Genomic DNA, 17,684 nt, shown 5'->3' with positions numbered 1-17,684 from the left:
AAAGCCGTGGCAATTGCTGGAGAAATTTCGTTCGTTACTCGACGCGAAACACGCTCTCGTAGCGATAATGGCGCCACGGCTGTATTACACGGCTAATTCTTTGGCGGGAAAGCAGAGGCAAGTCTGCAACGATGTTTCGTACGCATAAAACGTCGTTTTATTATGATTTTATTATGATTAGATGCGCGTAGGGAACACGGGCAAGAGATCGTTGGCTCGTAATCGATCGAGTAGATCGTTTTTCGTTCAATTTATCCTGGTTAATGGAAATTAGGCACGAATCGCGCTGTTATCAACGAAATTTTGTGAAAGGTTTCTACAAGCTCGAACAACTAGGTTCTAGAAACTCGAAGGAGGCCTTCTTTCTCTACCCTGTATCTTTTGTCCACGATTACGGTATAATTAGCGATCGAACTGATCGAACAGTTCGGATTATGTAAAATTGGAATCGTTAAAAGTGAAGCGAAGAAAGAAAGGTCGCCCCTACGAACGACCACGATGGAAAAGACCGCGAGAGACGAAGGGAGGCGACACGTTGGTCGGCGAAGGTGCGAGGAAAAACACGGTGGTCGCGGATACTCGAAGCGAAACAAGGCACGAGGGCCGTGGCCATCGTTGATCGATCATTTGCATAGACAAATAAGTTCGGTGCTGTGCGACGAATCGCTGTTTATCCAGCAGTCGAATAATCGTTTTCGAAGCGATTTCGAGCCTCCTCGGGCCGAGTGTACGCGAGGCCAAGTACCACACATATACATACACGGTCAAGTGGCCTTTCGAAAATTCGGCGACGCGCGAATCGCGGCTACAACGTGTCGATTTCCAGTCGAGTTACCGTCTCTGTCGGTTCACGTGGTTTTTCCTATACTCGCTTCTTCCGCGTGCTTATTTCGTAGAATTTTGCGAACGATGGTATTTTACTTTGACTCGATGGGAAAGATCGGCCGTTTTTTAACATCCTCCGTGAACGCTGACAAAGATTTATCGGGCAAATAAAAATTTTATGAAAGCCGTAAAATCAGAGAAGAAGAGGCAGGAGGAAAAGGAAAAAGAAAGGAAGGAGAAGAGAAAGCAAGGAAAGGTAGAACGTTTGTCTTAATTTGGTGACGTGCACGCTACTGCGCGCGCAAACGCGGCGAGTTCACGTGGCCGGAAAAGGGGAACGGAACGGAAAGAAGACAAACACGGGGGCGGCCGGATGATTAATTTCCCCGAGCGCGAAGGAACGCCACGTTGGCGCATATTTTATGCACGCGTTTAACTGTCCACACGCCGTGGCCGACTTAATTTTCGCCGGATTCCATTACGCTTTTCGTTTATTAGGGCCTCGTCTTAATAGAACCGGCGGCGATCCTCCGGCAGATCCTTTCACATCGTCGATCTGACTCTGTTCTTTCTACTTGCGTATTCGTACATTCGTGGCGACGAACGATATTTCTCTTCGCTCGACATATCTGCTTATCCGTATGATATTTGTACATTCTTGTTGTCCGGTCGTTAAACGTAAAGTAAAGATAAAAGAAAATTCGGAATATAGAAATGTTCGAAGATCGGAGGAAGATCGGAGGAGATTGGCTAAAGAAATGAATTTCTCGTGGATTTAACAAATTTTATATGATAAACTTTACAACATAAATACATTGTCTGTTATCGACAACGTTATACTAGCAATTACGTTCTAAAATTGACAAGAAGTAGGCGAATAGTAGGTGGAATGTCGGTAAAGAAATCATTATTTCGTCGTATCGTGGAGAAGCACCGCTACTGGCAAACTTATCGCCTTCGATCGATTGTTCGAAGGGCAAACGAAGGTCGTCTGCCGGGTCGTAAGTTAGATTCGCGGATAATTCTTCCCAGAACGCCATTCTTTCTGGGAAAAATTCGCTTTCTATCGTCATTTCCGGAAGTTTTCCAACTCCAATTTGCAAGAACTTTTGCGATTCTTTGTAATCTGGCCATGGTGTCACTCTCCAAGCCTCTGGTACGCTTAACAACGAATTATCCGCTTATTGATAAGATGCTTATTAATAAGATGATAAGAAAGATACAGCATTGGATATTTTCTCATTTTCTACTACTAATTGTCTTGTTATTAGGAAATAAAGATATTTATTTTCCGTTACCCCTTAGCTGCGAAGCTGGCCCACATCTCGGTCATTATATTAATCACGGTTATATCGCTTTCTGTATTGTGCAACATGTAATCTTCAAACTCTTTGTTGAATATCGGTAGCAAATAATTTAAATCGTCTACGTGCGAGACTCCTAAAAGTACCATATTGTCGATTTAGTGGTTCATTTCTTTGGAAGAATCGGTTATTGCTATATCGCGGCTCAACGTCTTGTTTTTCGCGACTTTTTTTACGTATAAAAAATAAAAAATTAACCCTATCGAAAGATATACAGTTCGTGCCCCTTGCAAATATATTCTTATAATATTTAAATACGCGTTTAATTCGTTAATTTAATAAATATTACGCTACGTTGTTAGTATAGTATTAAGTAGCTGCATTCTACGTATCGCTATGGGTGTGATAATCGCGCGAACGTATTAGTAAGCCAATAAACATGAAAATCGATAAACAGTACGATGAGAAAATTTGAAGAATAACGTTTCATAAAAATCTCAATTACAAAAAAGAAAAAAAAAAGAAATGTAAATATTCTGTACTTGATTGACGATACTTCTACGTATACGAGCGTATAGTTAAAATTTGTCAAGATGGAGGAAAAATTCCAGAGTACCAAAGTTTGGAAATCCTAAAATTCCAAAATTCCAAAAATCCAACGATCCGATGTCGCACGGTTCCAAAATTCCGACATCGCAAACTCCTAAAACTTGAAAAGTTCAGCATTAAAAAATTCCCAAGTTTCAAAATTCTAAAATTCGGAAATTCGTAGAAACCGCAGTCGCAAAATCCCGAAAGGTTGTAAAATGATACTCGACGAAGAAGCTGATAAAGAAATTTTGTCAAGTTAGAAAGCCGGCGATGTTTCCGCGTCTATGGGAAACAACGAGGCAAAAATTCGCTCGTTTTTTATCCCGTCACTTCGTGCCAAATGATACGATTCTACGTTTTGAATTACGATGTTCTCGAAAATATGAACTCGCGTAACAATTCGCTATGTACTTAGAAGCAATATGACTGATAAAGCGCGAAATATACGGGTATCGAAATACTCACCAAAGTGTCTTGGAACTCCTTCGGTGAAGGCAAAAGTCGCGCTAAAAGTGCCCTCGTACGAAAACACATAGAGATAGGTACTCGAATTCATTACGTTCGATTGATACTTTAAAGTTTCATACGTTGGCCATACGACAAGGGCATCTCCAATGATCTATAACATTGATACGTTTCTAAGTGGATTTGTAAAGTTATTAGCAACGCGTTCGTTAATATCGAATCGCGTAATTATTCTTATCGTCGTCGCATTCTTATCCTTATTCGGATAATTAACGACGTGTCGTCCGTGTCGTCCATGTCGTCTGTGTCGTATAGATAGAATGATTCATAACGGACGATGGAATAAGTCGTTCCATGGAATTATTTCGCCAAAGGAGATTGGACATGCTCGATTAATCGGTTGGCGAAATTATTAGTTTAAGATGTTATTTGAAAGAGTAGCGTTTAAATAGATGTTATTTTAACGATCAAAAGGTAGAAAATTTGTGGAAAAAGCAAGCTTTCCAAAGAGTATGGCTCCCTTTCAACTATCTACGTGAAAAATCTCGTTTGACAGTTTCGAAGTGGCGTCGATCGAAAATACTCGAGCGGAGAACGCACGTACCTCTGTGATATTCCTTCTCAGCGTTGATAACGTAACGTTGTCGTCGAAATAGAAATTCGTAAGGGCGTCCAAAGTGTCGTTCGACATCGCGCGATATTCCAGCAAATAGAGCAGATACATCTCGAAATTATTTAGTATTTTGTCCTCGGCGCTTGGGTTCGTCAAGATGGCTTCAAATCGAAACGAGCAACTTTTTCAAAATTAATTAAAACTTGTAATTGAATCGCGCTGCGAACAGCAACCTTATTACGGAATGAAGTAATTTTCGAAAAATACCTCGCGAATTATTCTACTTGTGGCGATCCGATACGAAGAATATGCGAAAGAGAGTAGGACTTTGCTATTCTTTGTTGAACGAATGATATACCGCGAAGAAAGAAGTTGTTATTCGGAACGATTCGAGAAAGACAAAAAGCGCTCGTTGTCTCTTTTAAAGCGAATGAGAAGAGATTGTCAAAATAGCGAAAAAGTGTTTAAATAAAGAAAATTATCGATAAAGTTAAATACTAAATTAGTTATTATTTTCGCATGGCGAGGCAAAATTTTGTTAGTTTCTTAAATTCTTCGAAATTTACCGATCGATTTCATCAGTCCTTCGTCCTTGGTGACCCCTATAATAGCTGGAATGTCTCTGAACAGGCGCTGCTTTATCGCTGTCAGCGGATGCACCGTTACGATGGCGTCGTCCGATTCTTCCTCGATCGTCGGCGCGAAAATGCAGCAATGGCCACTCCACCGCACTATCTTGTTTGCCAAAATTTCAACGAAGAAAATTTTAACGAAGTGAAATTTTCGCGAAAGCTCGACGAAGCGTTCGATATCCAGAATTCTTTACACGATCGTCGACCACGGATGGAAATCTACGCTATGGGTCGGAGTTCGGAATAACCAAAATTGGAAGTTTCGTTTCTTAGAAGATCGAGCATCAGAAATTTGAAAATCTCGAATCTCTCGAAAACAAGACTTTTGTTCTACTCGTTTTTATATGCGAGATATCCGGTAGTATCGAGGAACCGCTTCGACGATGGATTGCGCACGCGAAAACAACTGAACCTTCTTGCGTACCTTGCGTTCTGTTTGCAAATAGGTAAATGAAACTACTTCCATCATTCGATAGAACTACTCGAACGTAAAACTCGTTGTGACTCGAGGCAAGTTCCATGTGCAGAATCCATCATCGGTGTTGCAGGACACTCTGCGTAGAACTTACATGATAGTCCATCGTGTTTCTGAAGCTTCTGACGTCGAGCTTTCTCAAGCATCGCATCATTTCCTCCTCTTGTTCTTCGCTTAGCTCTTCCTCGTCGTACTCTTCTTGTTCGCGCGTCACGTTCGATTGCGCAGTCGTCGTATATTCCTCTTCGCTTTGTGGAAGACATCCGACTAACATGGCCGATCCCAAAGAATATATTCTTATCCAATGCGCGGGCAGCAACGCCGTGGGACTAGTAGCAACTCCACTTTGAACGATGTACCTGATGGCAATGCCGTATTTTTAAACTCCGGCGTCCCACCTGATAACCTCTTTGTCCCGTTATGACGAAATTAATCTTACGCCTGTGTAAATGTTGCGTAAAACTTTTGCACGAAAGATCGTTATCGCGAAGATTATCGACGTCGCGGTTACAGGTTCAATTAACAACCAATACAAACGTCAGGCTGAACGATTGCAAACGGTATACACTTGTAGTAGGTCGTCGATGGATTTACCACGAATAGGCGTCTATATTTGTCGGAAAAAGATTCGAATTTCAGAAAAGGGACGCACAGGGACAATTTAATTTTCTTTGATTCGATCTCTAGACACGTTGTTTCGTGGTTTACGATTTATACGCGCTTGAATACGTGGAAGAAAAACGGCTGATCAACGGGAAGATCAACGTGTGATCGGTGGTCGGTGGTCGGTGGTCGGGGTTCCCTCGTAAGTTGGAAAAGAACGTCCCTCCGCAAAATCGTTAACATACCTGTTGAACAGTCCTTCGGTCTTGTTCGTGACAGCCAACAAGTGCACGGCAGAGGCACCTGCGCTGTGGCCCCATAGAGTCACGATGTTTGGGTCGCCGTTGAAACAACGAATGTTTTCTTGCACCCAACGTAGCGCCATTACGATGTCTTTCAGACCGTTGTTGCCTGGATTGTGTTTGGTGGCCGTGGCGAAGAATCCTGTACGTACGGCGAGAAGTGAACGCGTGGCAACTGGCATATCAGCGGAATCGGAGTATCGGAGAAACGAAACAACGAGGCATTGGAAAATTGGTATTTCCGTGATGAGGGAAAACGTGGCAATTTAGGAGCTGGATATTAGCAAAAATTCGATCTGAAAGTTGTGCGATTGAACGTTGGAATATCGGGAGATCGGTGTACTGGAAAGTTGCGCGAATGAGAATTGCGGTATTAGTAAATTGAGAAATTGAAAAATTGAATATCAGCAAATAGGATTATCGGGGGAATTTTCTCTCCTTCCACGCGTCTCTATTAATCCCATGCTTGCCAATTTTACATTTTTCCAAATTTCGCTCGATAAAACGTGAACTTTCGAATTTCTTATTACCCAAAATATTCAAACGATATTGGATCGAAACTACGATCACATCCTGGTCCATCATATACTCCGGTGGGACTTGTCGATCGTTACCACCGTTAGTGGCGTACATTCCTCCATGCACGTACACCATGACCGGAAGCGCTCTTTTCTTCTCGTATCCATCTCCGTTCTCCTCTGAAATCTACAAATACTTTCTTCGACATTGTTCGTTAATTTAGTCTAATTTTTAGGATCTCTCTTTTGTCCGAATCAAACGTTTACAGTCGTAGAGTTGTAGAGTTTTCTCGGAAACTATGAAAACAACAAAAACTCATAAATAGTAAGCATCGTATCGTGACACGAACTAATATCATAACTTATAACCTGTCCGCCGGCTATCAAATTTCCGAATTTCCTAGAACAGAGTAAGCGATATTTTTTAAAGCAACTGGAAAAATGCGTCGCCTTGAATCGTTTAAATTTCATTAAACCGAGAGTGGACCTTGCAACTCAATCGAGATCGCGTTTCAACGAAACTTCCATTTGTTTCGCAAAACGTCGCTATATGTTCCGAGTTTCGCGCGAATTCTGCGTTACACGCTGTGAATCGACTCGAAAACGGTATACCGTTGCGTTTCGAATAGGATTTATATCAAAATTTTAATATTCTTCTTCCGCTTATTCGAAACAAATTCCAATCGACATCGTCAACGTTCTTTTTTCAATGCTATAAACTTTTCCACCGTATTCTTCTTCTTCTCCTCTTTGTTTCTTCTATTAATACGTTCGTTATTTTTCCGCTGTTCTCTATACTTTGGAAATTTCTCGAAACATTTTCGGAAGAAAATTGATCGGTTAAAGTCGTAGAAATCTCTCTCCTGTTCATTTCATTTATAGAATTCTTTTTCGAGAAATTAGTACGAGCGCGAACTTCCATAAGCTCTAAAAGATACAAATATTTATACTATGAATATGAAACTTATTCGCTTTCAATTGTAACGGTAATTTATCCTGGTAAATGGCCAGGACCAACGTAGCCGTTTCGAATAAGCAAAGTTGCATATTTTTACGCTTTACGATATCTACCAACGTGTGTTTTTCCTACCTCTTTCATTTTCTCTTACAATCCTTTATCTCGTTTATTCTGTACTGTTATTATTTTCATATTTTCACCTCGCTTTTTTGCTTAATACGCTAAAAAATATTTACCAGAGGCACGTAAACGTTGAGATAGAGACAGTCTTCCTTTCCGATGAAGTGGCCTTGTTCGGTGACTTGAACGCATACGGGAGCGTATTCCGTTGCTAAGAATGTCTCCGTCCAATTACGAGTCCATGGCCTAGGACTCTGTTAAAGAATTTTTATCATGTCCCCAAAATTATTACAGGCGGACTACGGATTTCTATGGAAATTCCTATTCCTGAGAATATAATCGAAATCAGGCTTTTCTTCTTTCGCGATATTAATTACAACTAATCCGTAATATACTGTGGTATGTCAAATAGATGAAAAGGTATGCTATACTATCGAACGCTATAAAAAAGGGGGAAAAAGTAGGATGTACTATAGAAATAGAAAGGTATAATACAATTTAATATATAATAATAATAATAACAATACAATAAAACATGTTTACATATAAACTCACCCTAAATCTCAAATCATCGACAGGCGGTTGAGCAAAAGGAATGCCCAAATAATGCGCGACGAGTCTTCCTCTGGCGCTTCTACTCAACAATCCCTGAACCTGGCCGAATCGAGTCGTCACTTTTGCCTTGTACGCGTGCGAACCGCTTGCAACGATCAAAAACACCATCAAAACGCCGAACGAATATTTATATATCGATCTATCGGTCATTGTAAAAGCAGGTTGCCGGCTATACGTTTCGCGAACGCTTTTCGCACGAGTACACGCACCAGATGAGAATGAGGATGAGTCGCGCGTAGACGAACAACAATGACCGATCGCGCGACTCTAGTCGGTTATATAGACGGGACGGTTAGGCTGATTCACTGGCGAAACGCGGTGTGACGCCAAATTCGCTTGTCTCGAACCAACCGAATAAATTCTTTTCCCTTTTTTATCGTCCCATTACGAACGATGATTTATAAGTGACGCGATAAGTGGCAGAGATAATTAGCAGGATAGTTAGTTGCGGGTGGTAGGATTGGGTGCGTGGCGATTCTACGAGAGGAAATAAGTGGAAAACGTGGATAACAAACTTTTCTCGCGAGACACTGTTCTCGAGGAAGATGAATTTGAAAAGGTATGCTGCGCGTGCATCGGACCAAACGGCGACTAAACGCTTCGATAGAAAAATTATGTTTCAACGTTTTTCACCTAATCACGCTGGTACAACTTACGCTGATTGTTTATTCATACGTAGTCGGTATCTAGCCGGAAGCGGTATATCGATAACAAGTCTTAAAGTAATACGTTAAACGGTGACAGCGATTGATCTAGCCGCGCACAACCGTACGCGTATACTGGCCGGAGTTTCGCGCAATTCTTTACCGCCGATTTATGTTACTGGGAAGAAAGAACTAGTCGCGAGTCGATATCTCGAATAAGCCCACGATCTTCTTATCTCCCCTGAAACGTATTCCGTTTACGTTTTCGTCTTCAGCCATGTAAGCCCTAGCGCCTGACTAAATCGCTGATTGTACGCGATCGTACCACCAGTGTTTTCGCGCAACGTTCGCGCGTTTAATGGAAAAGCGTTTGAGCGTGCGGAGCAGGACCACGCAGACTCCCTGCTACATACACGGAAATAACTCGTTATCTATTGGCTTTATCAAAAAAATGTTTCAAGGCAAATTTACGAGTACGTTTTACGATCTCGTTAATACCTAAGTACTATTTGAGATAGCAGGCTAACTGCGAACTTTTTAACAGACATTTGATATTTCTTACGGCATTGATCGATCCAGCTGGATGTTCGCTACAAAAAAAGAAAAAAAGGTCTCCTTCCTTCTTTTTATTTGGTTTTCACGGCTGTTTTACGGTTTGGACGGTTGCGTTGTCGGACGAGAGATGTTAAGTTTGGTTTGTTGGTTTGACGAAGCGGATGAGAAAGGGATTGGAGCGCGTGCTTAGGACGTTGGCGAAAGTTTGTTACGCGGGGAGAGTGTTTGGCAAGGTGTATTCGCTTTTCGTGGTTCAACGATGCGAGAATCGTGTAGGTGCCGTGGACGTACTTGAAATTTTAAGGGGAGCTGAAAGATTTTTCTCTTTTTAAACGGTAAGCGACATTTCGAGTTTTAGAGAGATGGAATGTTCGTTTAAGTAAGGTAATGTAACGACGATTGGAACTCGGAATTTAGTTCAGTTAAAAGATGATACGGAATCGGCTTACTTTTTGAGAATTTACACGTGAAATCGAAAATTATCCGTAAAATTTTGTTCAATATCGTTTGCTAAAAAGTCGCTTCTTAACAAAACGAACTATTTAGTACGACATTAATTTTGAAGGCTATGAAAACCCTGAAAATACAAAATTACCAGGTGTTCTCTTCAACGGTGACGTGTTTACGAATCGGGTAGAGGTCGAGAACAAACGTAATTGTAGCAAATTTAGATAAGATTAAAATTCGAGCTGTTTTTTTTTCTAAACTTCAATTTTGAATAATTCGTTACTTGCAAAGTAAAGCGTGCGATATTTTACAAGCATCGTTTCTTCCAACGAATCGATACAGGTATCGAATTCGGATAGACGCGTAAAACGAAACTATTCGAGACAAATACAATTACTTTTATTGGTACGTCTCTTGACGTCGTTCGTTGGTCAAAGGTCGTGACCTCAGCGTCATTAACGCCGATTACGCGTCACTCGATACAGATCTCTCTTTTGTTTTTTTTTTTTGTTTCTTTTTTTGTTCAGCGGAACTTCAACTTCCTATGCGGTGTTCTATCTGCACAGCGTGTTTGTTTGCAAACTTAGTATCGGAGTTTTCCATCTACGTATTTAGGAAACAACGCGTTGTCGAGAAAAAGTTTACACGCGGAAGTTTCGTGGTATGGAGAGAGCGGTGGACTATGTTTTCGATTTTTTCAACATTTTGACTACTTTTTAGCTTTGTCGCGTCCTTCTAGGCTTCTCATACATATTTATATCGTAATAACTATTAATTTTATCAGTTTTTAAGTTGTACGGTAATACACATATTTATAAACACGTAAGATTTCAAGGTAGATGTTAATAAGAATGCTTGTGACATTACATAAGTTTGGATTCACCGCGCGTAACGAGTCAATGCCGAAATTGTACTTTTCTCGCGTATTCCATCGTAAGAGGTTGTTATCCAAAGAATTCGCAAAAATCCTGTATTATTTCTTTGTTAAGATCGAAAGATAATATGAATTTAACAGATAATAGAAGATAATGTAAATTTCCCGTAAATAGGCAAACATTCTAGCTATCCCTCTCGATCCTATTGAAATTCAGAGTCTCTTTATTAATTCCATTAGCATTTTCTTGCCATTTTTCGCTCCACTTAGCGAGCATCGTTAGAGGAATTCGTCGTTTCGAGTGGCTGGCGTTGATGATTGAATTAAGCGGAAAGTTAAGCAGCCCGTAGTACTTACGAACCGGTAAATTTGTTAAGTTGAACTGCTAATCCAGCGACTTAATTACCCCTTATCAAACTACCATCCACGTTGATGTAAAGGGTGCTTACGAGCTCGTGTCCAATGAAGCTCGTTGATAAACACGATAAACGAAAACTGCTAATCCACTCGCTTCGACCGAAATGCGTAAGATTACCAAATCCGCGATGCAACCGCCTTGCGGCGATCTGTTTACGTTCATTTATCTTCCGTTCTTACTTGGTGTTAAGGAGCGTTCCACCCGATCGTTGGACGATCCATTTTTCCATCTTCCTTTCTTCTTCTTTCTTTCTTTTTTTTTTCCTTCTTCGCGAGACTGCACTTATTACCAAACAATCACCGCATATCCTCGTCGGGATAGTCGCAGCTATTCGAGTTGCATTTCCGTTGTCAATTCGAAGATGGTTCAAGATCGTCGCTAAAATAAAACAAAAATGAAAACATACGGCGTTTTGAATATTCTGTTGCGAGTCAAAGTGGGTGCCTCGGCGTTAAAACGGTATCTTAACGAACTGCGAATAAAAGAGGCAACCAAAAGTAAAAGCATAGATGGACCAAACGGAAAAGAAGAAAAAGAAGAACGTAAGCAAACTACGAGACATCGACCGAAGACGAGATAACGCTAAAAATTTCATTGGAATCCTCTCCATCTTTATCTTCTATCTTTTACTCGACTCGAGGCGAGTTGGTTCCGGCTGGGGTCCTAACAATTTCCCGACAAGGGGCTTCCCGCGGGAATTTCCGGTCTGTTTCCACGCGGAATCTCCGCGCCACCTTCGTTACGCGTCGTTTGCCAAGCCGTTTATCTCCTCGTCATTAGTTATGCCGTGCTGCTTGCCTGCTTCCAACCTCCCTTTTGCCTCCTGGTGAAAATAGGTTGCCGTTCTAATTGCCGGTAACCACAGTCCTGGCGTTATGGTTTGCGTCACACCGAACGCACAGGACCTTTGAGCTCTCGTAGTTTCGAATCGAGCCTCTTTGATAAGCAATCGAATTTTAAATGGGCTACGTTTAAATATCTGCTACGAGATTAGCGAAATTTCAATTATACAGGCGTCAGGAAAATACGAGAAACTTGAAAATGTATAAAATACTTTGTATTCTCGAGATTTTGTATGCCGTCATCGGGTTTCTTGCGTAAGAGATAGCGCTAAAAATTGTTCTGCGAGTAACTCTAGCCTGTACCTTCGAACATATCGCAGTGTGAAATTTAGAGTGAGTAAAGTAAAGGATGGATTAAGGTTAGATCGAACGGTTCTCGAAGTTTTCATAGTTGGAAAACGTCAAGGGATGCTGGTTTTGACGATTTCGAGGGGGGTTGCTTGAATTTAGGAAGCACGAAACTTTAGTCGAGGATTATTTTTGGAAAACGGTGAACGGTTGAGAGGATTTGCGGAGGAAGGGCGGGATTTAGATAGTCGAAGGCTCCTCGGTGATGCATAATTTCGGGCAGAGCGGTTTCATCGCAGGATACTTGGCCAGGAAGTTGTTTAATAATATCGTTGCTCGTGATGCGGCTTGGTTTCTTTGCACTTGTCAGTGTCGCCAGAAACATTTAATGGATAATTTTGGAAATACCGCGAATAGAATGGCATTTGCTAACAGTTACTAATGATTGGCTAAAATTTGTGCGCCTTCCAACGATCTCATTTCCATTAGAAACTAGGATTTATACGTACGTTGCAAGGCTTGTAAATCTTCGAACAATTTCCTACATCCTCGAACACAATTGGCGCGAGCAAAAAGACGAAACTGAATCGTTTTCGCGCGGTTTCCGAGCTAATCCCTTCGATATGCGGTGCATATGTAACTGTCTAGTAACGATCAAACAATTCGTCCTCGAATATATCAACTGTTCGAAACGTTGCGACTTCGTAATAAATATATAAGCGAATAAATTACACGAGAACGTTCCAACCGTTACAAATTGCTATCGGTATAAAAACTTTCTTGTCGTCGTAAAGATTTCAGAAACCGTTTATCTTGACAGTATTACTACGGAATTTTTAATAAAAAAGACATTTATTTAACGAATAATTGGCGAATTTTCGGTGAATTACGATCGCCCTCGAAATCGTTCGTCCGAACGATAACTTGTCGTTAACCCGTTACCCTGTAATATGGAGTCGCGCTCGTGGAACGAATCGTGGTTCCTATTCGACAAAGTTCTGGCAAACTTTTTACGACAAAGTTTAGTCCGACCTCCGACTTGAGCTTCCTATTCGTCAAATCGAGGATTACCAAGCACCGTTCCAAATTACTAAATAATGTTCCAATATTTTGCATCTGTCACGGCGCGTTACTGCTGACTGCGCGAATAGCTGACGCTTGCTTAAGTATTAATAGCTACTAAAAAAGTCATGAGGCAAGGGGTTAACACAGGGGTTCGGTGTCGAGTGAATTTTATATACATATAGTCAGTCGCGAAAGCTGTGCGTACAGGCTTCCTACGTATACATAAAGTATTAGAGCATGAACGTTAGCTGTGCAATTTTTCTTTCTTTTTTTTTTTTTTTTTTTTTTTTTTAAGGCTGCGTTAAGAAAGAGACGTTACAAGAGATCGAAGGAACGGACATTTCGAATTGTTCTCCTATGGAATTACAGGGCAACTTGGTCTCGGGGAAATTTCTCCTTGCTTTGATCGATCCTTGCTTGATTCGATTAATTATCGACAAACAGAGTGGAGAGTGGAGAGCGGAGAAACGCATTCGATATTGCCTAGAACGAATATATTTAAGAAAATGAAAAAAGACTACAGGAAAGGGTACGATGGTAGGTATGTGGTAGCTAATCGAGTTATCAATGCCAGCTATTCGAAAGCATTTGCAAACGTGTCCGCTTTTAAAGCTCTGTTTGTCGCGAGAAACTAATTGCAGAGCGGCTGCGGCCATGCATCACCACCGACGACAAGCGTCTAGAAACGCGGCTCGAGTGAATTACTAGCCAGAGGATCGCTTTATGACTTGTAACGACCACCTCGTTTACTCGATCGCAGCTGCTTCCCTCTTTCGTTCGAGGTTCCCGGGCTTTTCCAGCTTTTCGAGTTCACTGGCTAACCTTGAACGAGGGTTCCACTTTCTGGGTTCGATAGGCCGCTGTAATTTCTTTTATCTCTTTTATCGTTACTCCGTTCTTTTTGAGCTTCTCTCCCGTTTCTTGTACCGTTATAGTCTACGATAATTTCGTGGTTTTCGTGAATTACTCTTAACCACTAATTTCCGTTTGTTGCAGGTAAGCATTCGGGAGGAGACGGTGAGTTTGCAGCGATTTTCATAAATATTTTCAGAAATGTTAGGAGAGAATTAAGCAATAAAATTATCGATATAATTTCTCCTAAAATACTCTGGCAAATACGAAGAATTCCCGAAATAAATACTTTAAACGTACGTGGAAAAATTGTTCCGAATCGTGCAAATATTCTCGATGGTTGCAGAATGAAAAGCTCGTTTTATTTTATGGCATTCCGTTTTGAAACTCGTATGCCTGTGCTACAACGAAAATCCTAAAACGACGATAATATATATATATATATATGTATCGTGTAATATATCGTAAATAACAAAACATAATCGAAGTGGCACGTTAATTATACGCGTTTTACTAATATAAATTTCTTTCCTCGTACGAGTCGACTACTTGTTATTTCGATGAATCTTTGTTTTATAACGATAAAATCTCTAAAAGCCAGGAAACGATTGTTTAGAACGTTTAGAACGCTTACGAAATATGAGAAACCGACGGAAGACCTTAAAATTCAGAAAAATCAGGAGATCCAAAAGAAGTTGGTCGAATCCTTGAAAGAAACTTTTCCCAACTTCGAGATACGCAAGAACGAAGAGCAAGCATCCCCAGAAACAAATTTCCGAAAGCGCAGTAGCGATTTACCCCGGTAGAATATTTTACAGAATATCGTTGTACGGAATTGGCTCGCAATGGGCTTGACATGGCCACCTATCTTATGGTTTTTATCTAATTAAACGCTACAACGCACGCATCCCACGATGTCCTTGCGATATAGCACGCTGTCCTTGCGAAATACGTAGAGGTGTCACAGTCCAGTTTAGATCTTTTTTATATGTATTCGTGTATACTTATATTCGGTCTAAAAGTTTCGACCGCGATAACCACGATGTGAATCGAGAACTTTCCGTGTATTATTCACCCTTACGTCCCTGATATTTCACCCCTGAATGCTCCAACGTGTCGAAAAGACGCAGCCTCGTCCAGGAGGCGGCACTCGGATATTCTCAGGATAACGTTTTCACGCCGGTAATCCTGCGATAAGAGAACGCGCGTTATTCTCCAGCTACGACGATACGGATTATTCGAGCTAGTCGACCCGAGAGATCTCTGTTTTAGAAAATCTAAGATCGCCGGCTGCACGCCCGCTCGAAGATAAACGAAAGTTGCAAAACCGCTAGCTAGAAACGGATCAACGAAAAGCAAGAGGGAGAATGGCAAAACGTACCGTCGGGCTCTGGAACCACGTCCTTTCGCCGGTAACGAATGTAGCATTTAGCGTTGGCGAAACAGCGACTGGACGCGGCAGCGGAGGAAAACGCTGGCGCGGGGTGATGCATCGGTCGGAGAGATTAATGCATCGCGGCGAACAGTTTGTTAGAGTGAATAACGGCCGGCTGCAATAATGATATTGCCATTAAGCTGTCCACGGAAGTTTCGTTTTCGCGGACGCGGTCGCGTCCCGTTTCGAAAGTTGATCGATTCTTCGCGTCAGCTCGGCAAGGTCTTCCCGATTTCTGGCTCTCCGTGCAACAAAGTTTCACTCCTGCAGGCCGAAGCATAGATCAGACATCTTTGGCGAAAATCGAAGAACAAGCGTTTGGCTATGTACGTGTAACTTATCGTTGGTTAGATGTACGGGGCGAGTGAGAAGACGCGGAGAATACGGCAGCAGCTGATTCAGCGCGTTAAAATAAGAAGAAAAGTTGCTTCCAACGTATGTCCGATACGAGACTGTGTTCGAGTAACGGCTTGCTTTCTGTCGTAACAGTTGCTTGCCTAAGTTCGGAGAAATTGTTCAAAGCGAGCAGGCGCAACTTCGATAGAGTAGCGCGAATGCATCGTGCGGTAGGTAGGTCGTCGAACTTGTTCGAACAGCTTACACGGATTTGTCGGCAACTTTGGTCGTCACGCTGACGAGCAGTTTCGACGCTGTCGATCGACGTTTCATAAACAAGAGATTTTAAACGACTCGGTGACTAACAATCCAATGGATTCGGATCCGGAGAGAGCGAGCTGGTCGATAAGTAAGGCCAACACGACTATCCATTGGCAGGAAATCGTTGATCCAATTGCAAGTAACGTCTAGCTATACCGGACTTTTCTTCTTACTTTCCCGTGCTGAATTCAGTCCCTTCCCTTACGTTTTGGCTCATGCTGTATATAACTTGCTTAAACGTATCTGAATCTTGGATAAACGTACAAATATCCGCAGCCTACTTATTACCAACGATCCGTTACCCGAAAGCGTCGTTGCCTTGCGAGAAGAAAACTTGAAAAACTTTGGAAGCTTAAAAGGAGCTTAACCCTAAAAAAAGAGGAACGCGAGAGCTAATTCTCTGCTCGTAAAAGCGTATTTCTTGTCTCAATCTACGTACGTCGTTGGTTCGTTTAATCCGTAGCACGATTTCCCTGTGACCAGTCGGGCACCAGGGTGTAGTAACGCGTTAACGAAGTATTTACTATTCTATTACCAGGTACCGCGAATTTCCTCCATTTCCGCCCCTCTCCTCCCCTATTTTCTCGTTCACGTTCCCCAAGGCACGCACACCGATTTCCGAGGAACGTTACTCTGCTACGCAAGCAACGAGACACGAATCTCGATGAAACTCGGTCGATTAGGAATAAGAACGTGTTTCTTGCTTGTTCTGTATCTTCGATTTGGATAAAACTCGCGTGAAATTTGTCATATGCAGCAACCTAAATCTTATTTTCTTTCGCCTAGGACGATAGATGGAGCGGTTTTGTATCGGTTGCGCAGCAGCTTGCGAACGTATTTATATCCAGCGTCCATTTTGCGTGCGGCTACGACCATTTGTCACAGGCCTGTTCTCCGTTTTACGTGTCACGCGTGTCACGCTACATTATTGGTTCGATGGCTAAAAAGAGGACGTCGGAAGCGGAGAATGTCGGCCAGGAAAATTACAACGATAACTGGAATCGGTATCGATCGAGCTGGCGATACCTTTTGTGGGAAAAAATGGCTATTGGAAAGAGCGGAGTTTCGGGTTCACAGCTAGTCGGAGCGTCAGAGCATCGTCGTCATCGTCGGGCTGGAAACGAATTCTTTCGCTTCTCTTATTGGTCGAGGGAGTCTAGGATGAGTGATTTTTCAGGGAAATTTAACGACGTGGAATGTCCGGTCCTGGGAAAGTTAAGCAAAATGGAAGGTTAATCTTCGAGCTTCGAATCGATAATGGTTCGGTGACTCGACGATGACAGATTCGAATTAAGCCACTTGGCTCTAGATTCGTATTCTGTATTTTATCCGATAAAAATGAAATGAAACGAAACGAAATGAAACGAACAAATTAAAATCTGCGTACCAGTAGCGTGTAGTTGTAGCGTATACTTGTAAAAAAGGAAACCAATGCCCTCGGCAATTAACACTCGGACGAACGACGATAATATTCTCGCACGAGGCATCGACAGCCGCGATAGTAAACGACAGATTCGCGAATATCGATAAACTCGGCGTCCCTATCGGAGGAATCAGAAATTAGTGGCGAAATCGTGGCTCGCGTC

The 17,684-nt window shown here is 41.9% G+C and overlaps 2 protein-coding genes across 10 annotated transcripts in view; one reads left to right on the top strand and one right to left on the bottom strand.

Moving 5' to 3' along the window:
- heph (polypyrimidine tract-binding protein 1 heph) overlaps nt 1–17,684 on the top strand; it is a 415,917-nt gene that overhangs the window by 60,933 nt on the left and 337,300 nt on the right. The window lies entirely within an intron of this gene.
- LOC138187978 (carboxylic ester hydrolase) lies at nt 1,589–8,770 on the bottom strand. 4 transcript variants are annotated; one of them, XM_069129306.1, is made up of 11 exons: nt 7,962–8,770; nt 7,523–7,660; nt 6,341–6,515; nt 5,754–5,952; nt 5,000–5,264; nt 4,365–4,533; nt 3,790–3,959; nt 3,186–3,339; nt 2,746–2,838; nt 2,124–2,265; nt 1,589–1,986 (listed from the first exon to the last, which is right to left on the bottom strand). In XM_069129306.1, the coding sequence occupies exons 1-11, from the start codon at nt 8,169–8,171 to the stop codon at nt 1,665–1,667; spliced, it is 2,037 nt and encodes a 678-aa protein (XP_068985407.1). In that variant the 5' UTR covers nt 8,172–8,770; the 3' UTR covers nt 1,589–1,664. The 4 variants fall into 4 exon arrangements, with proteins under 4 accessions (XP_068985407.1, XP_068985408.1, XP_068985409.1 ...); XM_069129307.1 differs by having other exon boundaries at nt 2,746–2,832; XM_069129308.1 differs by lacking the exon at nt 2,746–2,838 and having other exon boundaries at nt 7,962–8,764.

The sequence above is a fragment of the Bombus flavifrons genome, chromosome 16, assembly GCF_040668555.2.
Source record: "Bombus flavifrons isolate JBK064 chromosome 16, iyBomFlav1_principal, whole genome shotgun sequence".
In the NCBI taxonomy this organism is placed as follows: Eukaryota; Metazoa; Arthropoda; class Insecta; order Hymenoptera; family Apidae; genus Bombus; species Bombus flavifrons.
Note: the sequence above shows the minus strand (reverse complement) of the source record. Positions and strands in the feature narration are given on the sequence as shown.

Excerpts from the sequence above, each read along its gene's own strand:
- LOC138187978 (XM_069129306.1), bottom strand. The coding sequence starts at position 8,171 with ATGACCGATAGATCGATATATAAATATTCGTTCGGCGTTTTGATGGTG. Across the intron at positions 5,953-6,340 it reads ATATCGTTTGAATATTTTGG|GATTCTTCGCCACGGCCACC; the intron begins GTAATAAGAAAT and ends CCGTACGTACAG. Across the intron at positions 3,340-3,789 it reads TGAGAAGGAATATCACAGAG|ATCATTGGAGATGCCCTTGT; the intron begins GTACGTGCGTTC and ends TCAATGTTATAG.